At 42.2% G+C, this 26,721-nt stretch overlaps 1 protein-coding gene across 3 annotated transcripts in view; it reads right to left on the reverse strand.

Moving 5' to 3' along the window:
* Positions 1-14,574, reverse strand: part of LOC135520093 (thyroid hormone receptor-associated protein 3-like) — a 31,929-nt gene extending 17,355 nt beyond the window's left edge. The window contains exons 1-2 of one of the 3 annotated variants that reach the window (XM_064945423.1): positions 14,160-14,573; positions 5,024-5,173 (exon numbers count right to left, since the gene is read on the reverse strand). In XM_064945423.1, coding sequence (XP_064801495.1) covers positions 5,024-5,145 — 122 coding nt within the window. In that variant the 5' untranslated portion in view covers positions 5,146-5,173; positions 14,160-14,573. Of the gene's footprint in view, positions 1-5,023; positions 5,174-14,159 lie in introns of all 3 variants that reach the window. The other 2 variants (XM_064945422.1, XM_064945426.1) reach the window with 2 other exon arrangements.
* Between the last annotated feature and the right edge of the window lie 12,147 nt (positions 14,575-26,721).

The following is a 26,721-nucleotide window of genomic DNA, read 5'->3' on the forward strand; positions in this document are numbered from 1 at the left end:
ATGAGGATGCTGCTGGTTACAGTAAATGGAAAGAGAGGGGGCTCATGGGTAGGTGTCAGTAAGAGCCGTGAGAGGTAACATTAATTGGAGGTAGAGAAGGAGAAAGAGGGAGGATTGTCCGACTCTTCACACTCTTGCTTTGTCCACCTGACGACAGAAATAGAAAGGAAACCGTTATCAGCTGAACATAAAACTATTCCAGTGGAAGGGAGGACAGTAGCAGGTGACCCACTTGTGGTTTGTGAGTACTATGATTTCCCATTTTAGCCTATTAAATAGCAGAAATCCCGTTACAGATCTTTATGAAATTTTGTTACTGATTTGTATTCACTTAATAATTCATAAACAAAATGTATATTAGTAAAAACACTATAACTAATTGATAGGTCTACCTTTACTTGTAACTTCTGTGAACTTTCATTATCCTCTCTCCTCATGAGGGTCAGAAATGAGAAAATATCTTAAAGATATGTGGGATTTTGGTAACAGAATTTCAAGGCACAAGACAATGTTTCTTAAACTTACAGAAGGCAGAAAAAATTCTTAAGTGTTGACACTATTTGGCAGGGGGCTTTAATTCAATATTATTGTGATTTTATATAAGAATAAATCAAAGCTTTTGCTTATTCCATCTTTAAATGAGATGCAGCTTATAAAGGCTTCATAAACCCTTCATAAACACAACAAATGTGTAGCAAATCATCTAAGGGAAAGGTTGTACAACTGAATGCCTTCAATTGAAATGTGTCTTCCACATTTAACCCAACCCCTCTGAATCAGAGAGGTGCGGGGGGCTGCCATAATCGACATCCATGTCGTCATCGCCCGGGAACAGTGGGTTAAGTGCCTTGTTCAGGGGCAGAACAACAGATTTTTACCTTGTCAGCTCGGGGATTCGAAACAGCAATCTTTCGATTACTGGCCCAATGCTCTAACCACTAGGTTACCTGCTGATCTATAACTATATGTCATGCTTTATAAAGGGTTCATAACTGTGTGACATAACCACCAATTTTTATTCGCGTATTTTCATTTTAATCATCTGCAAAATTTGATATATTACATTTTTCTAAAACATTTCTAGGATGGTCCAACTTCTTAACAAAATGCAGTCGGTCACAGCAAAAAAACATTGGTGTGGCCTTTTAAAATCAGTTAGATTTTTTTGCCGAATTCCATTTTCTCAGTTTAGTCTTTCCAGGTTTCGGATTTTCCCAATATCTTCAGGTTTTCTCTTAGTTGTTCACACATTTTAACAGAAAAACAACATTTGATTTTCTGTGTCCACAACAATGCTCAAACCAAATCAGGGGATGAGTTTTGAGGTCTGTTAGAAATCTAAGAAACGTTGATTTTTTTGTGTAGTTGCCCTTTAATTCAGCTCTCATTCACTGCACTGTTGTTTGGTTAGAGAGTTTTCTGTAGTGCAGTAATCACACATGTGATGACTATGTATTCCATATACAGTGATTTGCATTGTGACCGCCAATGAAATGGGTGGAGGAAAAAGCCAGCAACACTCCGTATTATTCAGAGCCCGATGAAATGACAAACGTTTGGACGTTCAAACGTTTGGACACACCTACTCATTCAAGGGTTTTTCTTTATCTTTGACTACTTTCTATGTTGTAGAATAATAGTGAAGACATCAAAACTATGAAATAGCATCATGTAGTAACCAAAAAAAGTGTTAAAGAAATCAAAATATATTTTATATTTGAGATTCTTCAATTTAGCCACTCTTTGCCTTGATGGCAGCTTCGCACGCTCTTGGCAATCTCTCAACCAGTTTCATGAGGAATGCTTTTGCAACAGTCTTGAAGCTGGTTGAGAGAATGCCAAGCGTGTGCAAAGCTGTCGTCAAGGCCATTTGAAGAATATAAAATATATTTTGATTTGTTAAACACTTTTTTGGTCAGTACATGATTCCATATGTGTTACTTCATAGTTTTGATCTCTTCACTATTATTCTACAATGTAGAAAATAGTACAAATAAAGAAAATCCCTTGAATGAGTAAGGTGTTCTAAATCTTTTGACCAGTACTGTATGTGATAGGAATGACCAAAGGTGTCTGACTTTATAGTAAGTACAGCGTCATATGATATAAGACATTTACGCATATGGTATACATTTCAAAATGTTTCTGACTTTAAATGAAGTAAAGAACCATGTGATATAGTCTTTATGGATGCGTTATGAATGACCAAAGACGTCTCACTTCAAACTAAGTATTACAGGACACTACATAAACTGTCAATAGATAGGTTATTACCGTTCTGCTGATTTATGAAGGTTCTCTCATGATCCACAGGTTACTGTAGGGTGTGAAGTATTTAAAATGGGTTGATGGACCTGCAACGCGTTTGTGTGTGTCAAAGCCAAGATGACTTGGAGTAGTCCAACCTGAGAACACTACAACAGGTATTCCTCTTCTGTTCCCATGCTGGAGACCATGGCTTGATTACAACCTGCTACAATGATGGCAACATTTTGTAGCTGATCTTTCAGCGGGGGAGTGGGTGAATGTGTCAAAGACCTGATGGACCCAGCACCGCACGGTATGGCTCGTTTACGTTGTTGTGTGTGTTTGTGCACTGAGGAACATGTAACTTGGTTGCAGAAGAAAGCCACTTTCAATTTTTTTAAGTTGGGGGCTTTCATCAAGGGAAGCGTTTCTTGGTGGAACGTCGTCTCCAGGCTACTGCACACACAGCACATATAAGCCTGGGATATCAACCATTCAAAGTTGGCCTTAGTGGGAGTGACCATATAATTCTAAAGGAGTGGCCTTACTGAAAAAAGTATTTGTCATTGTCACTAGTTAACACAGTAAAAAAGTAATAATTATGGCCAAATCCTACCCACTTTCACAATTTATCTTCTTAAAATTTGACTTGAAATCTAACCCTAACTAATAGTTGGTTATGTCACATTTGACATTGGTGATCATGTCGCATAGTTATGCGACATTTATGACGCTCTATAAAGCATCATATACGGCTATAGGTACTTTGTAACACATTTATGACTGAGCTTTCATTTGACATGCTCCTATGAACTTCGCATGTTGTTGATGTCAAATGAAGCACGCCATGCACTGAGGCCCAAACATGGCATGTATAGTCCACACATAACTGTTGGAGATCAGCAACCAATCAGGAGCATTTAAAAACGTTGGCTAATCGACATAGCAACAACCTTTGTTGGGTCAAAGCATTTCTTACAGTCTATGTGTAGCATATCTGTCAAGACGCGGTCAGCAACTCTAATCTCATTTCGATTTGTCACTCTTGCTGTTATCCATATAGACAGAAAGACGGAAAAAAAATCTTTCTCCGAAAATGTTTCTTGTTTCTGTTTCAAAATCTTCTTCAGGCTCTCTACCCATGTAATGACCTTATACAAAAAAATATATATACGTATAAGTCCTTATGAGGTGGAATATGAAGCCCCAAGAATCCCCAAAATTGCCCTCGCTGGAAGCCTGGGTTTCAGACATTCTACTTTTAAACACGGACAAAGCAGAGATGCTTGTTCTAGGTCCCAAGAAACAAAGAGATCTTCTGTTGAATCTGACAATTAATCTTGATGGTTTTACAGTCGTCTTAAATAAAACTGTGAAGGACCTCGGTGTTACTCTGGACCCTGATCTCTCTTTTGATGAACATATCAAGACTGTTTCAAGGACAGCTTTTTTCCATCTACATGTATGTAACATTGCAAAGATCTGAAAATTTTCTGTCCAAAAATGAAGCAGAAAAATGTATCCATGCCTTTGTCGCTTCCAGGCTAGACTACTGTAATGCTTTACTTTCCGACAACCCGGATTAAGTGTAACAGTATAACTTTAGACCGTCCCCTCGCCCATACCCAGGCGCGAACCAGGGACCCTCTGCACACATCTACAACAGTCACCCACGAAGCATCGTTACCCATCGCTCCACAAAAGCCTCGGCCCTTGCAGAGCAAGGGGAGCTATTACTTCAAGGTCTCAGAGCAAGTTACGTCACCGATTGAAACACTATTTAGCGCGCACCACCGCTAGCTAAGCTAGCGTCACATCCGTTACAAAAGTGGAGTGGGGGCTGTGCTTTGGAAAAGTGGGTGGGGTTATATCCTGCCTGTTTGGCCCTGTCAGGGGTTATCATCGGATGGGGCCAGTGTCTCCTGACCCCTCCTGTCTTAGACTCCAGTATTTATGCTGCAGTAGTTAACGTATCGGGGGGCTAGGGAGAGTCTGTTATATCTGGGCTATTTCTCCTGTCTTATCTGGTGTCCTGTGTGAATTTAAGTATGCTCTCTCCAATTCTTTCTCTTTTTCTTTCTTTCTCTCTCTCGGAGGACCTGAGCCCCAGAACTATGCCTCAGGACTACCTGGCCTGACTCCTCTTTGCTGTCCCCAGTCCACCTGGTCGTGCTATTGCTCCAGTTTCAACTGTTCTGCCTGCGGCTATGGAACACTGACCTGTTCACCGGACGTGCTACCTGTCCCAGACCTGCTGTTTTCAACTCTCTAGAGACAGCAGGAGTGGTAGAGATACTCTCAATGATCGGCTATGAAAAGTCAACTGACATTTACTCCTGGGTTGCTGACCTGTTGCACCCTCGACAACTACTGTGATTACTATTATTTGACCATGTTGGTCATTTATGAACATTTGAACATCTTGGCCATGTTCTGTTATAATCTCCACCCGGCACAGCCAGAAGAAGACTGGCCACCCCTCATAGCCTGGTTCCTCTCTAGGTTTCTTCCAAGGGAGTTTTTCCTAGCCACCGTGCTTCTACAACTGCATTGCTTGCTGTTTGGGGTTTTAGGCTGGGTTTCTGTACAGCACTTTGTGGCATCAGCTGATGTAAGAAGGGCTATATAAATACATTTGATTTGATTTGAATATGTTGGTTCATCCCTCTTAAGCTGTTTAAAGACAATTTATAGACAAGATAACATGAATTCATAACAATGTCCTAGTTTGAGGTGGGCCGTAATATGTAAGTAAGTAAGTTACGTTGTTAGCCACCTGTAGCGATGTTTCCTAGATCTGGACCGTGAGCTGCTTCTGGAGCGGGAGACAGAGCGAGATCTGGAACAGGACCCAGAGTGGGACCGAGACTTGGATGCTGACTTCGTTGCCTTGGACATCACCGCAGGCAACCTCTGAGACGACAGCCTGTCAGACAAACAGAGGGGAGTCATGAGTGATCATGAGCATCTATTCAATTTCAACATTTCACCCACATGTTCCATAGGCCCACATAGGCAACATTGAATAAGTAGAACAAGGAAAATTTGCTGATCATAGGATAACAATAACAACATTTTTGTCATCTGAAACCATTGCGTACAAAAACTGATATTCTTTAAAGAGGCCTACTACATAGGAGATACCCACAATGTAATACAAATTAACAAAATAAAGGATTCTTCACATATTTGAAGAAGTAGAGCAAAATGACTGTCAAGTAGTACAAGTGGGCGAATCTGTCAATCACTGTGACCAAAGTGTCAGGTGGCAAACTACAACCAGGCGGCTAGGCCACTGAATGATTATCTACAGTCACTGCAGAAACAGAGGGATTAAGATAAAGAGCTGTGACTCGAGAAAACCATGACAACACCTCCAAGAGATATAAAGCATTCAAGAGATGCCATACCTCAGAAAAGCGTCTGTGCAAAAATGTGCACTGAAGCAGCTTTAAAAGAAGTGCAAAAAAAGCTACTACCATACACTAAATATTGCTGCCAAAAGAAACTGTTGGAGAACAGTGTGGATACTGCAGCTGCAAGTAACATAAACCGGTTTCATGTAGTCAGTCAAACCAGTTTCATGTAGTCAGTCATTTGCATTAAGGAATCAGTTTCATTCCAGTGATGGGACTGAACTTTTGACTTGTATTGGTCCCAAGAAAAGATGAGGAACCTTACACTAAGTCTGCGTAAGTATAGACCTTCCCTATGATGGGATAGATGCATTCTAGGCTTGAGCCTCTATACACACTTTATACAGTATATCCAGTAACAAATGGAACAATCATCTTAAATTCCACCAGCTACCAGGGTTGTTTCACTACTTACCAAACACCCATCAGTCTCATTGTTAGGACAGCATTCTATGTTATCTACCCGGCACAGAAAGTCATACTGAAAACTCATTAATCATGCCAATATTTAATAGTATTACAACCCTGTTTTTGTTCCTGTGTAGATTATTTTAGAACCAGTTTACGTGCAAAGGTGGAAAAGAAAAAGAGAGAAGGAGTATGAGGAGTGACAGCGACTGCTTTATGGACACGATGGACCAATGAAGGAATAAGAAAATACATGGCTGATGTTTATAACACGTTTATAACTTTTCAAATCAGCCTCAGCGCTAAATGGAATGTAATAGAAAATGACAGGCAACATTTACAGGTCAGGGGCGTTACTATATCATCATTATACAGGACAGGACAAGATGGCGCCGACAGACACGGTCGCCCTGTTTCTAGCTCCTAGACAACTTTGCAGTGTTTTGTTGTTGTTGTGTTATTATTTGCTCAGAGCGTTTGTTGTAGTATTATCTAGAGCTGAAAAAATATATACTTTTTGGACATTAGATCAGCGGTCACTCATCATACATTTCAGCAGAAATTTGGCTTCCCTGACCTGGATCCTAAGCAGCTCTATTCATCCTGGGGGCTGCACCGAAATTCTGACACCGGAGAAGAGGAAGAAGTCCAGAGAAGTGGAAGAAGAAGTGGGGGCCAGACTCAAGCGGCGTGAAAACCATCCACTGCTTCTGAGTATATTACTCGCTAATGTTCAGTCCCTGAACAATAAAGTAAACAAGTTCAGGGAGAGGATCTCCTTCCAGAGAGACATCAGGGACTGTAACATACTCTGTTTTACGGAATCATGGCTCTCTCTGGATATATTGTCCCCATCCATTCAGCCAGCGGGGTTCTCCATTCCTCGTGCAGACAGGAAGAAAAAACTCAGGGAAAAAGAAAGGCGGAGGTATTTGTTTCATGATTAACAACTCATGGTGTGAATGTGGTAACATACTGTACATGAACTCAAGTCCTTTTGTTCTCCTGATCTGGAATACCTCCCCATCAAATGCAGACCACATTACCCCCCACATTACCTCCCATAACTGCAGTGTATATTCGACAGTACAGGGACAACGTGGAATTACAATTCAATGGCTTAGACACAAGACATATGTGGAAGGGACTCCAGACAATCACGGATTATAAAGGGAAATCTAGCCATGAACACATCGTATCCCTCCCAGATAAGCTAAACACCTTCTAAGCCTGCTTGGAGGAAAACAACTTTGAAACACCAACACAGACCCCCTCCACTCATGAGAACCCTGTGCTCTCGCTCTCCGTGGCCAACGTGATTAAGTCATTTAAGCGTGATAACCCTCGCAAGGCTGCCGGCCCAGGTAGCATCCCAAGCCTGGTACTCAGAGCATGTGCAGACCAGCTGGCTGGAGTGTTCACAGATTCAATCTCTCCAATTCTCAGTCAGTTGTCTTGATGCAAGTGGGTTGTCCGCCATTGTTCCTGTACCCAAGAAAGCAAAGGTAACTGAACTAAATGACTATCGCCCCGTAGCACTCACTTCTGTCATCATGAAGTTCATTGAGAGGCTAGTTAAGGACCATATCACCTCCACCTTACCCAACAATCTAGACCCACTACAATTCGCATACCGCCCCAACAGATCCACGGCTGACGAAATCGCCATTACACTGCACACTGCCCTATCCCACCTGGACAAGAGAAATACCTATGTAAGGAATGCTGTTTGTAGACAACAGCTCAGCCTTCAACACTATGGTTCCCTCCAAGCTCATCACTAAGGTCAGGGCCCTGGGTCTGAACCCCTCCCTGTTCAACTGGGACCTGGACTTTCTGACGGGCCGGACATGTCTATATACAAAATTATATATACAGTTTATTAGGTACACCCATCTAGTACAGGGTTGGACCCCCCTTTGCCTCCAGAACAGCCTGAATTATTTGGGGCATGGAAACTTTCCTCTAGTATCAATGGGCCTAATCTATGCCAGGAAAAAATATGAAGATGTGGCTCCAATGGACCCCCAATCACCAACACTGGACAATTGAGTAGTGGAAAAACCTTTCCTGGTCCAAAGAATCCCGGTTTCTGTTGTATCATGCTGATGGCAGAGTCAGGATTTGGTGTAAGCAGCATGAGTCCATGGACGCATCCTGCCTGGTACAGGCTGGGGGCAGTGGTGTACTGGCACACTTTAGGTCCCTTGATATCAATTGAGCAACAAACGTTTCAGTCTGTTCTGGAGTCAAAGAGGGATCCGACCCGGTACTCAATGGGCGTATCCAATATCTCTGACATTGCTCGTTCTGATATTTTTTTATTTTTTTATTTTACTATTGATGGATTGATGGCAGCATTCGCGTGAAATTGAAAGCGCGAACCACTGCTTTTAACAAGGGCAAGGTGACCGGAAACATGACCGAATACAAACAGTGGAGCTATTCCCTTCGCAAGGTAATCAAACAAGCTAAGCGTCAGTATAGAGACAAAGGAGAATCGCAATTCAACGGCTCAGACACAAGAGGTATGTGGCAGGGTCTACAGTCAATCACGGATTACAAAAAGAAAACCCTGAAAACCCCGCCCCGTCACGGACCAGGATGTCTTGTTCCCAGGCAGACTAAATAACTTTTTTGACCGCTTTGAGGACAATACAGTGCCACTGACACGGCCCGCAACCAAAACATGCGGACTCTCCTTCACTGCAGCCGACGTGAGTAAAACATTTAAACGTGTTAACCCTCGCAAGGCTGCACCCTCGCAAGGCTCCCTGGGTCTCAACCCCGCCCTGTGCAACTGGGTACTGGACTTCCTGACGGGCTGCCCCCAGGTGGTGAGGGTAGGTAACAACATCTCCACCCCGCTGATCCTCAACACTGGGGCCCCACAAGGGTGCGTTCTGAGCCCTCTCCTGTACTCCCTGTTTACCCACGACTGCATGGCCATGCACGCCTCTAACTCAATCACCAAGTTTGAGGAGGACACTACAGTGGTAGGCTTGATTACCAACAACGATGAGATGGCCTACAGGGAGGAGGTGAGGGCCCTCGGAGGTGTGGTGTCAGGAAAAGAACCTCACACTCAACATCAACAAAACTAAGGAGATGATTGTGGACTTCAGGAAACAGCAGAGGGAGCACCCCCCTATCCACATCGATGGGACAGTAGTGTAGAGGGTAGTAAGTTAAGTTCCTCGGCGTACACATCACAGACAAACTGAATTGGTCCACCCACACAGACAGCATCGTGAAGAAGGCCCAGCAGCGCCTCTTCAACCTCCAGAGGCTGAAGAAATTCGGCTTGTCACCAAAAGCACTCACAAACTTCTACAGATGCACAATCGAGAGCATCCTGTCGGGCTGTATCACCACCTGGTACGGCAACTGCTCCACCCACAACCGTAAGGCTCTCCAGAGGGTAGTGAGGTCTGCACAACGCATCACCGTGGGCAACTACCTGCCCTACAGGACACCTACACCACCCGATGTCACAGGAAGGCCAGAAAGATCATCAAGGACAACAACCATCCGAGCCACTGCCTGTTCACCCCGCTATCATCCAGAAGGCGAGGTCAGTACAGGTGCATCAAAGCAGGGACCGAGAGACTGAAAAACAGCTTCTATCTCAAGGCCATCAGACTGTTAAACAGCCACCACTAACATTGAGTGGCTGCTGCCAACACACTAACTCAACTCCAGCCACTTTAATAATTGGAATTGATGGAAATTGATGGAAAATATATCACTAGCCACTTTAAACAATGCTACTTAATATAATGTTTACATACCCTACATTACTCATCTCATATGTACAGTATATGTATATACTGTACTCTATATCATCTACTGCATCTTTATGTAATACATGTATCACTAGCCACTTTAAACTATGCCACTTTGTTTACATACCCTACATTACTCATCTCATATGTATATACTGTACTCGATACCATTTACTGCATCTTGCCTATGCCGTTCTGTACCATCACTCATTCATATATCTTTATGTACATATTCTTTATCCCTTTACACTTGTGTGTGTATAAGGTAGTAGTTGTGGAATTGTTAGGTAGATTACTCGTTGGTTATTACGGCATTGTCGGAACTAGAAGCACAAGCATTTCGCTACACTCGCATTAACATCTGCTAACCATGTGTATGTGACAAATACATTTGATTTGATTTTTGGATTATGTGGGTATAGTTTCATATTGCTAGGTATTATTACTGCACTGTTGGAGCTGCGCCTGCGATAACATCTGCAAATACGTGTACGTGACCAATAAACTTTGATTTGACTATACAAAGTTACAAGACATGACTGGAGAGCTGTATAAGATTCACAGACTGAACAACTAGGCAGCCAATAAAGAAGAGGTCACTCTGGCTCACCTTGAATGTCAACAATGTGTGAAAAACACTCTTTGAAATAAACTAATTGAAAGGATAACGTTATATGGTGCCAGACCAGCAAGTGGATTGGCTCATGAGAGTTGAGAAGATTATCTGATTATTGGGCCTTAAGCAACTACCAATCAGTGGCCAGAGAATGCTATTGAAGAATGGACACAATCAGTGCCAAACATGTTCCTTACCCCTGTGGAGGGTAAATACGATTCTTTAATAAGGGGATTCTGGCTATATTCTGAGAGTGATTCATATGATCCCACAGATGAGGTTATTCAGTCTATGGACACTCACCATGGCATATGATCTTAGGTCTAAGTGAGCAGGGATCAAAACATTTATTTTTCATTTTGAAAAGCATCTGAGGGGGGATGCCATGAGGAGGAAATTGCAGACTAAATATTGGGAGGACTTCATAAACGGTGCACCGGCATCTAGCAGCACATGCTAGGCACAGAGTATATCCCTGCTACTATTTTAGTGAGTATTGAAATGGATCCCTCCTCCTGCTACTCCTCTATGGTGCTCCTTCCCTCGTTTTTCTTCATTGCAGACTGTGCTTGTTATTTTTAGCTTCCGGGGCTAATTTCCTGAATGCACTGGAATATACTTTTTTTGCCTGCCGGGCACATTTCATGACTGGCATTTCGGAGCGTGCTCCCGTATCCACATTTTGGGAAAAAAAAGGGAAACTAAACCCTGGTCATGGTACAGACATTTTGCTAAGTACTCTCTGCAGAAGACCTTTATCACCTAGTCACAGTTGATTTATTAGCTGTAGACTATAGCTGTGTAGCTGTGTAACTGCATACACTGTAATACCAAGAATCTGTTTAAAACTCATTAAACAAACAAGAAAAACATCTGTTTTTCTCAGGACTGGTTTCATATGGCTGAGAATAAACCTTTCTGAAAGCTCTCAAACGTCTGTGAAATGAAACTAAACAGGATGACGGCCATAACTTTTGCATTCATCCACTAGGGAACTAGAGTATAATCACTTCCTTCACTTAATTGTGTGTGACTGGTTTATCTTACTGGTAAAACCATGTAGCAAATTGCAGGGGCCAAAACTGGGCAAACTGGGCATTCACTAGGTAACTATTAAATCATGTATCATCATATTTAACTTAAATAGATGCTCCCCTGAATTGTGTGTGACTGGTTTATCCTACTGGTAAAACAGCAAGATATGTGTAGCCCATTCCAGGTGTAGTTAACTGTAACTTAATAAGTCATTAGTGTCTGTAAAGTGGGATGAATCGTGGGTCCATTTCAGTCAGAGAACAGTGACCCACTTCCAACTGATAACCGGGGGCAGCTGCCTGTCTCTTCCTAACAGAGTGTGCTCCCCAGCCTAATCACTAGGATTTAAACTTCCAAAAGGCTGTGACAAGCATCTACACTAATTATGTACCCGCTACTGACAGACACACAAACACACCCACAGGGCCCTCGTGCAAAGAGTGACAGTTGCTCAAGCCCGGTCACCTGTTCATTTAAGGGCAAAAGTTGTTCCCGAACAATGGTTGGGCAACCCGATACAGCAGCAAGAGTATAAACAGACACACTCAACTATATCAACTACACTATCATTAAGACCCGGATGCCTCAGAAGCAGCTGGAATCACATTTGGCATCTATATGGACCACTGAGATGACACTCGCCACAGCAACTGTCACTGATGTTGTCTTTGGTAACCAAAATGGACCAGAAATGTGGGCATCATTGTCAGGTGTCAGAGTTTTCCCTCAAGACTTGGCTTTATAGAGGCAGTTCATGGATTGCCAAGCGGACTCTGCTGCTAGAGTCCAGATCAGAGGATAATTATTATGTTACTTAAAGTTGCCTTATTACCAAATAAGCCCATTGTAACTTGATTTAGGCCTATTAACAATGGCACTCTCAAATAAGAATGAATTCAACCACGGCCACGTCATTGTGATTTTCTGCAGCAAACTCAACACCGACCAAAGTTGACAAACCAACGTTGAATCGGACAATGCAACAATAATCACTAAAACCATACCAAATAAGACCCACCCGGGAACTGAATGGCTGAGAAAAGTAATGTGCTTAGTTTTCTCAGAGTGAGAAAATACAGCGCCCCATAGCAGTGTGGTTTCACGAAAAGTTCAGTGTCTGTCTACGTGAGACACATCTCTCTGTTGGGTACAACCGCTACAGCGAGTTCACATCCACTCCCACCAACGGAGTAGGATTCATGCGTGGTACATATAATCACTCTTTGTTGCTACTTGAGACTTCTTTAAAAAAAAAAAAACTCCTCAGTCAGCACTATAATCAGTATGTTTATTTCTTGGGCTGCTGTAAATAGGTGAAAACGTTAATGTGTAGCTATGTGAGCTTTTGATTTACACAACTGTTGTCCTGAAAATACATAGTAGAAAATGACCGAGGCATCCTCAAATCGTGAGGATATGCGTCTTAACTTGTTGCTATCAAGATGGAACTCGACAGCTAAAGGTCCTCTCTATTTTTGCTCCGTTGTGAACAGCATGGCAAAATGGCAAGCTATCATTCCTTATTTCAGCAATGTGGTGAGATTATGTATATGTTTAGGTCTTGCCTATTGACAGCTATTTTCATTCAAATGCAGGCTAAAGCTGTAGATATCCTGTGCATTTGGTCAACTTTCAGTGTTAGCCATTCTACCGGGGCCAAAGTCATGACAGTCACACACAAGTGACATTACCCCAGAGTTGGCCGTGTCAACAACTCCATATCAAATTGTCGACTTCTCCTGTGAACATTTTGGACTGTCTGAAAAGAAATGACACGTAAATTGTGAATCCTGTGAAGAGGCAAGTGTTGATTCAACACCCTTGTCGATTCAACACCCCGACACTGGAGTGCCATTTACAGGGGTATCCTCAAATGTACACCATACAGAATTCACAGCATCAACTGTAGGCTAGTCAACAACAGAGCATACATACTGTGAAAGACCACAAGGCCGATTACTGTAAACCCCATTGCTTTACAATGATCCCCGCGAATAAGCAAATAGAAAAGTTATTCTTAGTAAAAAAAAATATAAAAAAAAGCGACAGTCCAGCACAGCTTCTTTGTTATAAGGACCTGTGCCGGGATACCGGTGGGGATGCGGTTACGCCTTTCCCCTGTGTACATTTGAACAAGATATTATTTGCTCTAAGGGAACAATAAGGCAGGATCCTAGAGCACACTGCAACAGGATATATGATATGATACAGTGATTACTTCTGCCAAGGGTGACACAATCAACCCTGTCCCATTTCTTTTGTTGCTCATAAATCATTTGAAATTATAATTGGGGGGGTGAACAATGAATTGGGTTTGCACTATGCAACTGATGCATTTATGGGGGGGAAAAAGCTGGATACCTCACTGGCTGACTGAACTGAAGCTCTAGCGTTGCTGATCAATCAATCGACAACAAGGAATGCAATTTAGAGTGACATCGAGCTGTCGACTTTCTGTAGCTTGAGAAATGGTGTCAAAGAAATCCCAGAGAAATGCAAACATAACATTGCTACCGAGACGTTAGTCTATATAATAGTAACTACACTATCGTGCCATGAGAATAACCTCACATGTGATTCATTATATCATATATAGTAGCTGGCGGGGATACAAGGACACACTAGAGCAAGGACAGACAGGCTACAGCTTACCTCCGATGTTTCTGTTTTTTTTCACGCTCCTCTGGCGGGTCCGGGTCGTATAGCTTCTTGGGTGACAGCAGGCGGAGGATCCGTTGCTGTCACACTATCAACCAAATAATTTTAGATGATAGGTTGCAATCCGAATAAACAGGCCAGTTGAGCTAACTTTGACTACTGTGTGTCAAGCATCGTATTGACCGAAAAATGTGCGGGCATGACGTTTATCAGCTCGTTCAACAAGCCTTTCATCAGATCGGTTTCGAATTCATGTCACATTAAATAGCTAGAGCAGTTGAAATGCGACACTGCACTGTGCGCTCACGAGGAATGAATTCAAAAGTGGAGAAATTCTCCGAGAACGCATACAATATGAAGAAGCTATAGTACTGGCTACAGTAGAGCCTTCCTTCGCAGCGCAGCAGGGGGTGTGACTAGTGCTCAGTGCACGCACACAGGTCAAATTTCCTTCCTGGTATCCCCCCGTTAAACGAACACAGAACAAAAATGTAAATGCAACATGTAAAGTGTTGGTCCCATGTTGCATGAGCTGAAATAAAATATTACAGAAATGTTCCATATGCAAAACAAAAAGAGAGCTTATTTTCTCTCAAATATTGTGCACAAATTTGTTTACATCGCTGTTCGGAAGCATTTCTCCTTTGCCAAAATAATCCATCCACTTGACAGGTGTGGCATATCAAGAAACTGATTAAACAGCGTGATCATTACACAAGTGTACTTCTTGCCGGGGACACAATGCCACAGATGTCTCAAGTTTTGAGGGAGTGTGCAATTGGTATGCTGACTGCAGGAATGTCCACCAGAGCTGTTGCCAGATAATTGAATGTTAATTTCTCTACCATAAGACGCCTCCAACGTTGTTTTAGAGAATTTGGCAGTACATCCAACCGGTCTCACAACCGCAGACCACGTGTATGTCATAGTGCCCATGGTGGCTGGTGTGGTTATGGTATGGGCAGGCATAAGCTATGGACAATGAACACAAGTGCATTTTATCGAAGGCAATTTGAATGCACAGAGATACCGTGACAAGATCCTGAGGCCCATTGTCATGCCATTCATCCACCGCCATCACCTCATGTTTCAGCATAATAATGCACTCCCCCATGTCATAAGAATCAGTACACAAATGTCCGTTCTTCCATGGCCTGCATACTCACCAGTCATGTCACCCATTGAGCACGTTAGGGATGCTCTGGATCAACGTGTATGACAGCATGTTCCAGTTCCCGCCAATATCCATCAACTTCACACATCCATTGAAAAGGAATGGGACAACATTCCATAGGCCACAATTAACAGCCTGATCAACTCTATGCGAAGGAGATGTGTTGTGCTGAATGAGGCAAATGGTGGTCACACCCGATACTGACTGGTTTTCTGATCCATGCATATCTGTGTTCCCTTTCATTTGAAATCCATAGATTAGAGCTTAATGAATTGATTTAAATTGACTGATTTCCTTACATGAACTGTAAAATCTTTGAAATTGCTACATGTTGCGTTTATATTCTTGTTCAGTATAGTTACACTTGCAAAATGTTTTCTACTTCTTCCGCAACTGCGTGTTACACTGTAACAAAGTCCACCACAGTTGTTACATTTTTGCAATCACTACAGCGCTTCTGCAGAAATGTCATTGGTCATGTATGCTGCATACACAGTATAAGAAAGAATCTAAGGCAGGTGAGAGATCTTATAGACATGTTCCATAATTTGTCGCTATACTACAGCAAGTTATTTCTGTCCTGGCATAAATTGGACAGGAGGATGATGATGATGAAGACTGAAATGATGATGGTGGCATGAACCTTGCACAAATCTTTCAATATCTACCGTACGTGATCGACATATTAATTTATCAACAGACCTGAGTGCTTAGACCAAATGGATGCACTGACAGTTCAGGTCCTGGGGTTACAGTGACATTGCCTTGAGCTGTGTAATTGCATGGCAAATATTGGCACATATGTTAGGATGTATCAAGCTAACACAGTCTCGAAAGACAGTGAACTAACAAGCCCTTAGGCAAAGTTCTGTTGAGTAGTATTGAGCCCATTCAAATTGCAAGAACAACAAGCCCAAATATTGATGTATATTACCAGGGGACACTACCTTTTAATCTTTGCTTTTTATCTTGACGTAGACCAGATAGAATGTACATAGTGATCATTTTCCCATGCCATGTAGGCCTACAGCTTTCCAGAGGTAAGCCTACAAGTGACCCACAAGTAACCTAAAAATAAACCCTTGCGTAGACACAACTAGAAGACAATACCCAAATATTAACTAGCCAGTGGTGGAATAAGTACCCAATTGTCATACCTGAGCAAAAGTAAAGATACATGAATAATAATAAAACATGACTAAAGTAAAAGTAAAAGTGAATATCACCCAGTAAAATACTACTTGAGTAAAAGTAAAACAATATTTGGTTTTAAAGATAAGTCTAAAAACTACATTGAATTGCTCAAATATACTTAAGTATCACAAGCAAAAGTTTATGCTATATTAAACAAACCAGACGGTACAGTGTTGTCACGACTTCCACCGAAGTCGGCTCCTCTCCTTGTTCGGGCGGCGATTGACGTCACCGGCTTTCTAGCCATCGCCGCTCCATTTCTCATATTCCATTGGTTTTGTCTTGTTCCATTACACACCTGGTTTTCATTCCATAATTACTGCATGTATTTAGTCCTCTGTTCCCCTCAGTTGTCTTTGTTTGTTTGTTATGTGGATTATTGTCAGGAGCTTTACTTTTGCAATGTTCTGTGTTTTTGGCACGTTATTGTTTTTATGTGCTGAAATTTTTGGAACGGAAATAAAGTGCACCTGTTCACTACACTCTGCTCTCCTGCACCCGACTTCGCCTCCCGTACACACCCTTAACAAGTGTTCTTGTTTTTTTAATTGACGGATAGCCAGGGGCACACTCCAACACTCAGACATCATTTACAAATAAAGTATTTGTGTTATTGAGTTCGCCAGATCAGAGGCAGTGGAGGCAGAGCTCATGGTTCCACATGTCACATGTCACCAGAGGGTGGTAGAGACTGTCCTCGAGAGATTAACGACACTCAGGTGTCCTATTTACTTATTATTATTTCTCTGTTAAAAGAAGTGTGTTTTCGGTTGTCCTTTGCTGAAGCTTGAATTATGTGCCGTGTGCGATTGACTTCTGAGTGAGTTTTCGATACTTAATGTTTGTTGTTTTCCCAGTGATACTGTGATCCTTCCGTCACCGTTACAGTGCCTTGCGAAAGTATTTGGCCCCCTTGAACTTTGCGACCTTTTGCCACATTTCAGGCTTCAAACATAAAGATATAAAACTGTATTTTTTTGTGAAGAATCAACAACAAGTGGGACACAATCATGAAGTGGAACGACATTTATTGGATGTTTCAAACATTTTTAACAAATCAAAAACTGAAAAAATGGGCGTGCAAAATTATTCAGCCCCTTTACTTTCAGTGCAGCAAACTCTCTCCAGAAGTTCAGTGAGGATCTCTGAATGATCCAATGTTGACCTAAATGACTAATGATGATAAATACAATCCACCTGTGTGTAATCAAGTCTCCATATAAATGCACCTGCACTGTGATAGTCTCAGAGGTCCGTTAAAAGCGCAGAGAGCATCATGAAGAACAAGGAACACACCAGGCAGGTCCGAGATACTGTTGTGAAGAAGTTTAAAGCCAGATTTGGATACAAAAAGATTTCCCAAGCTTTAAACATCCCAAGGAGCACTGTGCAAGCGATAATATTGAAATGGAAGGAGTATCAGACCATTGCAAATCTACCAAGACCTGGTCGTCCCTCTAAACTTTCAGCTCATACAAGGAGAAGACTGATCAGAGATGCAGCCAAGAGGCCCATGATCACTCTGGATGAACTGCAGAGATCTACAGCTGAGGTGGGAGACTCTGTCCATAGGACAACAATCAGTCGTATATTGCACAAATCTGGCCTTTATGGAAGAGTGGCAAGAAGAAAGCCATTTCTTAAAGGTATCCATAAAAGTGTTGTTTAAAGTTTGCCACAAGCCACCTGGGAGACACACCAAACATGTGGAAGAAGGTGCTCTGGTCAGATGAAACGAAAATTGAACTTTTTGGCAAAAATGCAAAACGTTATGTTTGGTGTAAAAGCAACACAGCTCATCACCCTGACCACACCATCCCCACTGTCAAACATGGTGGTGGCAGCATCATGGTTTGGGCCTGCTTTTCTTCCGCAGGGACAGGGAAGATGGTTAAAATTGATGGGAAGATGGATGGAGCCAAATACAGGACCATTCTGGAAGAAAACCTGATGGAGTCTGCAAAAGACCTGAGACTGGGACGGAGATTTGTCTTCCAACAAGACAATGATCCAAAACATAAAGCAAAATCTACAATGGAATGGTTAAAAAATAAACATATCCAGGTGTTAGAATGGCCAAGTCAAAGTCCAGACCTGAAACCAATCGAGAATCTGTGGAAAGAACTGAAAACTGCTGTTCACAAATGCTCTCCATCCAACCTCACTGAGCTCGAGCTGTTTTGCAAGGAGGAATGGGAAAAAATTTCAGTCTCTTGATGTGCAAAACTGATAGAGACATACCCCAAGCGCCTTACAGCTGTAATCGCAGCAAAAGGTGGCACTACAAAGTATTAACTTAAGGGGACAGAATAATTTTGAACGCCCAATTTTTCAGTTTTTGATTTGTTAAAAAAGTTTGAAATATCCAATAAATGTCGTTCCACTTCATGATTGTGTCCCACTTGTTGATTCTTCACAAAAAAATACAGTTTTATATCTTTATGTTTGAAGCCTGAAATGTGGTAAAAGGTCGCAAAGTTCAAGGGGGCCGAATACTTTCGCAAGGCACTGTATGTTTATCCTTAACCACTGATTCCTTGTCTGGTCTCTTCTCTGAACCTGGGTCCAGATGCAGAGGAAACAGATACAAAAGTATCTATATCCACAGTAAAACGAGTCCTATATTGACATAACCTGACAGGCCGCTCAGCAAGGAAGAAGCCACTGCTCCAAAACTGCCATAAAAAAAGCCTACGGTTTGCAACTGCACATGGGGACAAATATTGTACTTTTTGGAGAAATGTCCTCTGGTCTGGTGAAACAAAAATAGAACTGTTTGGCCATAATGGCCATCGTTATGTTCGGAAGTAAAAGGGGGAGGCTTGCAAGCCGAAGAACACCATCCCAACCGTGAAGTACAGGGGTGGCAGCACCATGTTGTGGGGGTGATTTGCTACAGGAGGGACTGGTGCACTTCACAAAATAGATGGCATCATGAGCACTGACCTCAATCCTATAGAAAATTTGTGGGCACAACTGAAAAAGCATGTGCGAGCAAGGAGGCCTACAAACCTGACTCAGTTACACCAGCTCTGTCAGGAGGAATGGGCCAAAATGTACCCAACTCATAGTGGGAAGCTTGTGGAATGGTTCCTTTTTAAAAATGCTATAGAATCATCTTGATCCCCTCTGTTGAAGATGCTTGGACCTTCGTTTTTTATATTTTCAGTGATATTGTTAACAAACACGCCCCCAATAAAGAAAATGATAATTAAAAACAGGTTCAGCCCCTGGCTCGACAATGATCTCGCAGAGTTACTCCACCTCAAAAATTGCATTTGGCAAAAGCCTCGGCACACGCATAATCAGGCTGAGTGGCTATTGTTTAGGCACATGAGAAATAAGTGCACTCAGGCTATCCGGAAGGCCAAAGTTAGTTACTTTAAGGAGCAGTTCTCTCTCTGTGGGTCTAAGCCCAAGAAGTTCTGGAAAATAGTTAAATACCTAGAGAATAAACCCTACTCCTCACAGCTGCCCATGTCCCTTAATGTTGATGATGTGGTTGTTTCTGACAAGAAGCACATAGCTGAGCTCTTTAATCACCACCTCATTAAGTCAGGATTCCTATTTGACTCAGCCATGCCTCCTTTCCCGTCCAACATTTCCTCATCTCCCATTCCTTCTAATGCGACTATCCCCGATGCTTCTCCCTCTTTTTCCCCTGCCCCGCTACAATGTTTCTCCCTGCAGGCAGTAACTGAGTCCGAGGTACTAAAGGAGCTTCTTAAACTTGACCTCAAATAACCATCTGGGTCAGATGGGTTAGACCCTTTCTTCTTTAAGTTTGCTTCCCCCTATCATTGCCAAGCCCATCTCCAACCATTTTAACTTGTTTCTCCTTTCTGGGGAGGTTCCCATTGCTTGGAAGGCAGCCACAGTTCATCCTTTTTTAAAGGGGGAGATCAAGCTGATCCAAACTGTTGTATGCCTATTTCTATTTTGTCCTGTTTATCAAAAGTGTTGCAAAAACTTGTCAATAATCAACTGACTGGCATTCTTGATGTCTATACTATTCTCTGGTTTCCCCTCAGGTTATGGATGTGTCACTGCAAAATTAAAGGTCCTCAATGACGTCACCATTGCCCTTAATTCTAAGCAATATTGTGCTGCTATTTTTATTGACTTAGCCAAAGCTTTTGATACAGTGGACCATTCCATACTTGTGGGCCTGCTAAGCAGTATTGGTGTTTCTGAGGGGTCTTTGGCCTGGTTTGCTAACCACCTCCCTCAAAGAGTGCAGTGTATAAAGTCAGAAAATGTGCTGTCTCAGCCACTGCCTGTCACCAAGGTAGTACCCCAAGGATTGATCCTAGGCCCCCGCTCTTCTCAGTTTACATCTACAACATAGCTCAAGCAGTAGGAAGCTCTCTCATCCATTTATATGCAGATGATAAAGTCTTATACTCAGCTAGACCCTCCCCGGATTTGGTGTTAAATGCTCTACAACAGTGTTAAATGCTCTACAACAAAGCTTTCTTAGTGTCCAACAAGCTTTCTCTGTCCTTAACCTTGTTCCGAACACCTCCAAAACAAAGGTCATGTGGTTTGGTAAGAAAAACCCACAGGTGTTATTACTACCAAGTACTTGGGAGTATGGCTAGTTGATAAACTGTCCTTCTCTAAGTACATATCAAAGCTAAATCTATAGTTAAATCTATACTTGGTTTCCTCTATCATAATCGCTCCTCTTTCACCCCAGCTACCAAACTAACCCTGATTCAGATGACCATCCTACCCATGCTAGACTACGGAGACGTAATTTATAGATCGGCATGTAAGGGTGCTCTCGAGCGGCTAAATGTTCTTTACCAATTGGCCATCAGATTTGCTATCAATGCTCCTTATAGGACACATCACTGCACTCAATACTCCTCTCTAAACTCGTCATCTATGTATACCTGTCGCAAGACCCACTGGTTGATGCTTATTTATTAAACCCTCTTAGGCCTCACTCCCCCCTATCTGAGATATCTACTGCAGCCCTCATCCTCCACATACAACACCTGTTCTGCCAGTCACATTCTGTTAAAGGTCCCCAAAGCACACACATTCCTGGGTCGCTCCTCTTTTCAGCTTGCGGCAGCTAGCAACTGGAACGAGCTACAACAAACACTCAAACTGGACAGTTTCGTCTCAATCTCTTCATTCAAAGACTCAATCATGGACACTCTTACTGACAGTTGTGGCTGCTTTGTGTGGTGCATTGTTGTCTCTACCTTCTTGCCCTTTGTGCTGTTGTCTGTGCCCAATAATGTTTGTACCATGTTTTGTGCTGCTACCATGTTGTGTTGCTACCATGTTGTTGTTATGTTGTGTTGCTACCATGCTGTGTTGTCATGTGTTGCTGCCTTGCTATGTTGTTGTCTTTGGTCTCTATGTAGTGTTGCGTTGTCTCTCTTGTTGTGATGTGTGTTTTGTTCTATATTTATAATGTTTTTATTTTAAATGTTTAATCCCAGGCCTCCGTCCCTTTTGGTAGGCCGTCATTGTAAATAGGAATTTGTTCTTAACTGACTTGCCTAGTTAAATAAAGGTTAATAAAATGAAATACAAATCTTTACACCACTGTAACTAGCAAAGGGAAGTTAGACTTTTCCACTCATAGCAATAGCTTTGTTCTCAAGACGCAACACAGCCTATAACAGTGCCTGCTGGCAAATCACCTAAAGACAGTTCTTGCGTTTGTCTTTAAGTCCTGTTCTCTACTGTGTAATACTTGTTCTGTCAAGTAGGAAAACTCATTGTGGGACAACCGCATTGAGTGAAAGAGAAAAACGTATCTGACGACAAAATGACACGAAGCTCCTTGTGAAGCTTAGTGTAGCGTTCCTGGCATGTGTGGCATGTCGTCATCAATATTTAAAAAGTAGGGGGCCTGTATTCATGAATCCTCTCAGAGTGGTAGTGCAGATCTAGGTTCAGATCCCCCTGTCCATGTAATGTTACTCATTGTGATTTTGAATGTAAAATTAATCCTACATCAGCACTCCTACTCTGAGATGCTTTGGGAATATGGGCCCTGGTCCCAAAATCCTCATGTAAGATAAAGAAAAGTAAAGGCCTTTGAAGGTTTAAACCTTGAAACAGCCTTCCACTTGCGCCAGAAACTTGGACAGCGATGATGAACCTATTTTGCATGGTAAAGACAAATTTCTATAACCAAATGTGTGGCACAAATCCATCTCAAAACAAATAGTGCTATCTGAGAGCTTATTTGATTAATTTAAAGCAGGAAGCCAAAAGCAAACGCATGCAGTACATTGTTTACCTCATGAGTAGATGTGAGAGCAGGCAAAGTAGGGGTCAGTGGTTGTAAAGTGGTTAAAGTATCAAAGAGAGTTGTCTCTCCATCAAGCAGGGGTTGTTTTGCAGTGTTTATGGAGTTCACATTGTAAGGGGTCACCAAAAGGCCTCAGTATTGTACTCTTTATCCACAGAAATAATTTAGCTGCAATAATTTTATTGAATACACTGTACCTCTGTAAGAATATATATATATATATATATATATATTGGGGGGGGGTGTTAAGGTGTTAAACTGTTGTTTAACACTTCTGTTTAACCATCATGAGTTCTGTGCACTCATATCTCAACAAATATCCTACATGATTTACTACTGTCTAATTGACAGAATTAATATGCACGTGTTCAGAGCACAGTCTATGGTTCAGGGCAGCTGTGAAGTATTTTACGAGTTCTTCACATTTGAAGACATAAATAGAGAAAGATTTGTCTTTATTATGAATTAATTAATAGTTATCCAGTGATATATATATCGATTGCAAGGATATTTGGGTTCTCTTCGACTGAATAGCCCATTCCAAACACAGGCCACATTGTCGGTGTGCGTTTGTGTGTATGTGTGTGAACTAAAGAGTGGTTTTGCATTAACACATACAGTTGAATAGTTGCCCCCTGAGTCACGCCCCTCATGGACTTCTCCACCTACCCTATTAGCCCTGGACTGTGACCCACAGAATTGGTATAACCCACGAGTGTACAGACAGCAGGGAGGTTTATTTTTGGGCGACCCATCTGACACCACTTTCTCCATCTGTGCCTGGATAAACGAGGTCTCACTCCCCCACATACTGCCCACCTGTTGGAGCCGCTTTCTCCCTAACTGACAGGTCAGGACACACTGGTCTTTACAATATCAATCTAACTTCCAGAAAACCGCCCTCATCTGCAGGGGTCCACAGACAGTGTAGTTTCATAGTAAAGAACAACATGAGATAAACATAAGCAGGAGATGCTTATCGACGACAAGCACAGACTCAACCAACACCTAATGTGAATCTCAAAGTGAAACAAAATCTAAACTCTACTGATTGAGACCAATGATTAACCAATACCTTACTAGGGATCAAGGACACACTTGAAATAGAAAGTGACGTGTTTGGCAGGCTGTGTGATTTCCCAACATCGCTGTGTGAGCACAAATATCACAAATGGGCATGCAGTCTGAACCAGACATGTTTTCTCAGAAGCACTTCTGAACTTCACTATTTTCTCTGTGTCTCCGTGCCAGTGACTTTGCATGATATTGTTTTAAAGCCTTTTGACCATCTGTTAATTGTTACCACAGCGTGGAGGGATCTACAGTTTAACAATACAGTTGGTCATGTGTCGATTATTGAACTACAAAGCATTGTGATGACATGAAGGCATTGTAGATTTATTTATTGAATTGATTTAAACAACATTTTCAAGATTCAGATCAATATCTCTGTAATGCTCAGACTATGTACGTGATGCACAGAGCAGTGATACATAGAGCACGTAGTGGTGCACACTTTCGCCGTTTCCTGCCCGGTAACAGCGGTGCGGGGAGACGGGGTTGGTTGGAGCCAAGACGCCATGCTATCGTCATATCCCACGTCAACTTCCAAATCCAGCCTCTACTCACTTTCCTACTCCACGCTGACACAACCATGGCACCTGTTCCACGCTCTACAAAGCACTGCTATTCAATTACAGGCCCTTTTTTTATGTGAGCCTCTTCCAACTACCCAGCTACAAAGGATCCCAGAATGGTCAGCTTCAAAGAAGAGGCCTGTGAATTTAGATTGGATTTAAAGGATTTGCGTTGAGGACGCATAAAGGTCTAATTTTTCACCTCAGTACAGAGGCCTTTAACCTTTCTAATCAAGGTTAGAACGAATTGAAGGAGTTTATTGATTGTCCTGATTTAGGTGAGGAAATCCGTAGATTTCGCAATGTCCCATACAAATTATTAAGAGAAAACAAATAAATGAAACAACAGTTCAATGTCCGTTACCCTCTGTTGAGGGTCAATACTATTCTTCCCCCAAACTGCATTTGATTATGCTTGTCCGATCTGTTGTTGTTTGCGATGCATTGAAGGATGGGTTCTTTTTGTGCCACAAGGCTAGAATTAGCGACTTCAAGAATATAAAATGCCAGTGTGTAGGAGAGTACATTTCACCATTTCAGTTGAAAATCCCTAAAGCCACAGACCGCCATCAGATGTGTTAACAATCTTTATATTTCAGGATGATAGTGTTAGTTAGATGTCACATTTATTCATAAAGAGTCCAGTAAATGAATATGCGATGTCTCTACCATCTGGCCAGTCCTATCGTAGTCCACAATCTGTCCACACTTTACCAAGTCGGGCTCCATGTCTCTCTCAGTCTCTTCATCCCCTCTTCTTTGAAAGACAGGCCGGGGCTGACCTGAGGTTGGGTTGAGAGGATGAAACCGTTTGTGGGGGGCAGCTGCCCATGACTCCAGACTGACTCCAGAGGGGCTGTCACCCAGCTGTTCGGAACCTCTTATCACCTTCTAGATGTCTCCAGGGACCTGAGGGCTCGGGCCTCCACAGACCACACCGCTCCGTGTCAGTGCTCAAAGGAGACAAGGGTCGGAACCCAAGAAGGTGCCATCTGATCTAAGATTTTATCGACCGTGTCATTAAAATCAACAGTCCAAATTTGCTGAGCAGACATATGACACGTAAAGTTGACACACAGATTTACGATCATCTTAATTGATGCAGTACTTTGCCATTACATATCAAGAAATGTAGCACAGAAATGAAACCTACACCCTGGTAATGCTCCCAAACTGTTAGTTTAATCAGAATTATTTTTTGATCGCAACTGGGTCTGCACTAGCATAAACCATCATCAAACAGTACATTACATACTGAGCATTCGGAAAGTATTCAGACCCCTTCACTTCTTCCACATGTATTTTGTTCCTCATCAATCTATACACAATCCATACCCATAATGACAAAGCAAAAACAGGTTTTTAGAAATGTTTGCAAATGTATTAAAAACAAATAACAGAAATACCTTATTTACATACGTATTCAAACCCTTTGCTATGAGACTCAAAATTGAGCTCAGGTGCTTCCTGTTTCCATTGATCATCTTTCAGATGTTTCTACAATTTACAGCTCCAAGACAGGATATTTTTTTTTGTAATTCATTATTTATTTATTCTTTATGTAACTAGGCAAGTCAATTAAGACCAAAATCGCAATTACAATGACAGCCTACAGGGGAACAGTGAGTTAAGTGCATTGTTCAAGGCCACAACAGCAGATTTTTACCTTGTCAGCTTGGGGATTCAATCCAGGAACCTTTTGGTTACTGGTCCAATGCTCTAACCACTAGGCTACCTGCTGCGCTGATTTTTGTCAAGACACAGATCTGGGGGAGGGTCCCAAAAAATGCCTGCAGCATTGGCCTCCATCAAGAACACAGTGGTCACCATCATTCTTAAATGGAAGAAGTTTGGGACCACCAAGACTCTTCCGAGAGCTGTCCGCCCGGCCAAAATTGAGCAATCGACCAGCATAGACCAGCATGAACCAGCTTTGTCACCAGCATGCCAGTATAAACTGGTCACCAGCATATCAGCATGAGCTGGTCACCAGCATCACCAGCTTGACCAGCTGGTCGGCCAGCTTAACCAGCTAGACCATGCTGGTCAGACCAGCTTGACCAGCATATACCATTATGAACCAGCATAGACCAGCTTGACATTTAGGATGGTCTATGTAGTTTTTTTCGCCAGGGAAGTCTGTCTCAGGTAGTAGTAGAGTGTTGGTTATTATTCCGTCACTGGCATTGCTACGGTTCAGATTCCCAAAACTGCCCAAATTTCATACATCTGGATTCAATTTGCACAGCACAATATTAAATATGAGTCTCG

Source organism: Oncorhynchus masou, chromosome 29, assembly GCF_036934945.1.
Source record: "Oncorhynchus masou masou isolate Uvic2021 chromosome 29, UVic_Omas_1.1, whole genome shotgun sequence".
Classification (NCBI taxonomy): Eukaryota; Metazoa; Chordata; class Actinopteri; order Salmoniformes; family Salmonidae; genus Oncorhynchus; species Oncorhynchus masou.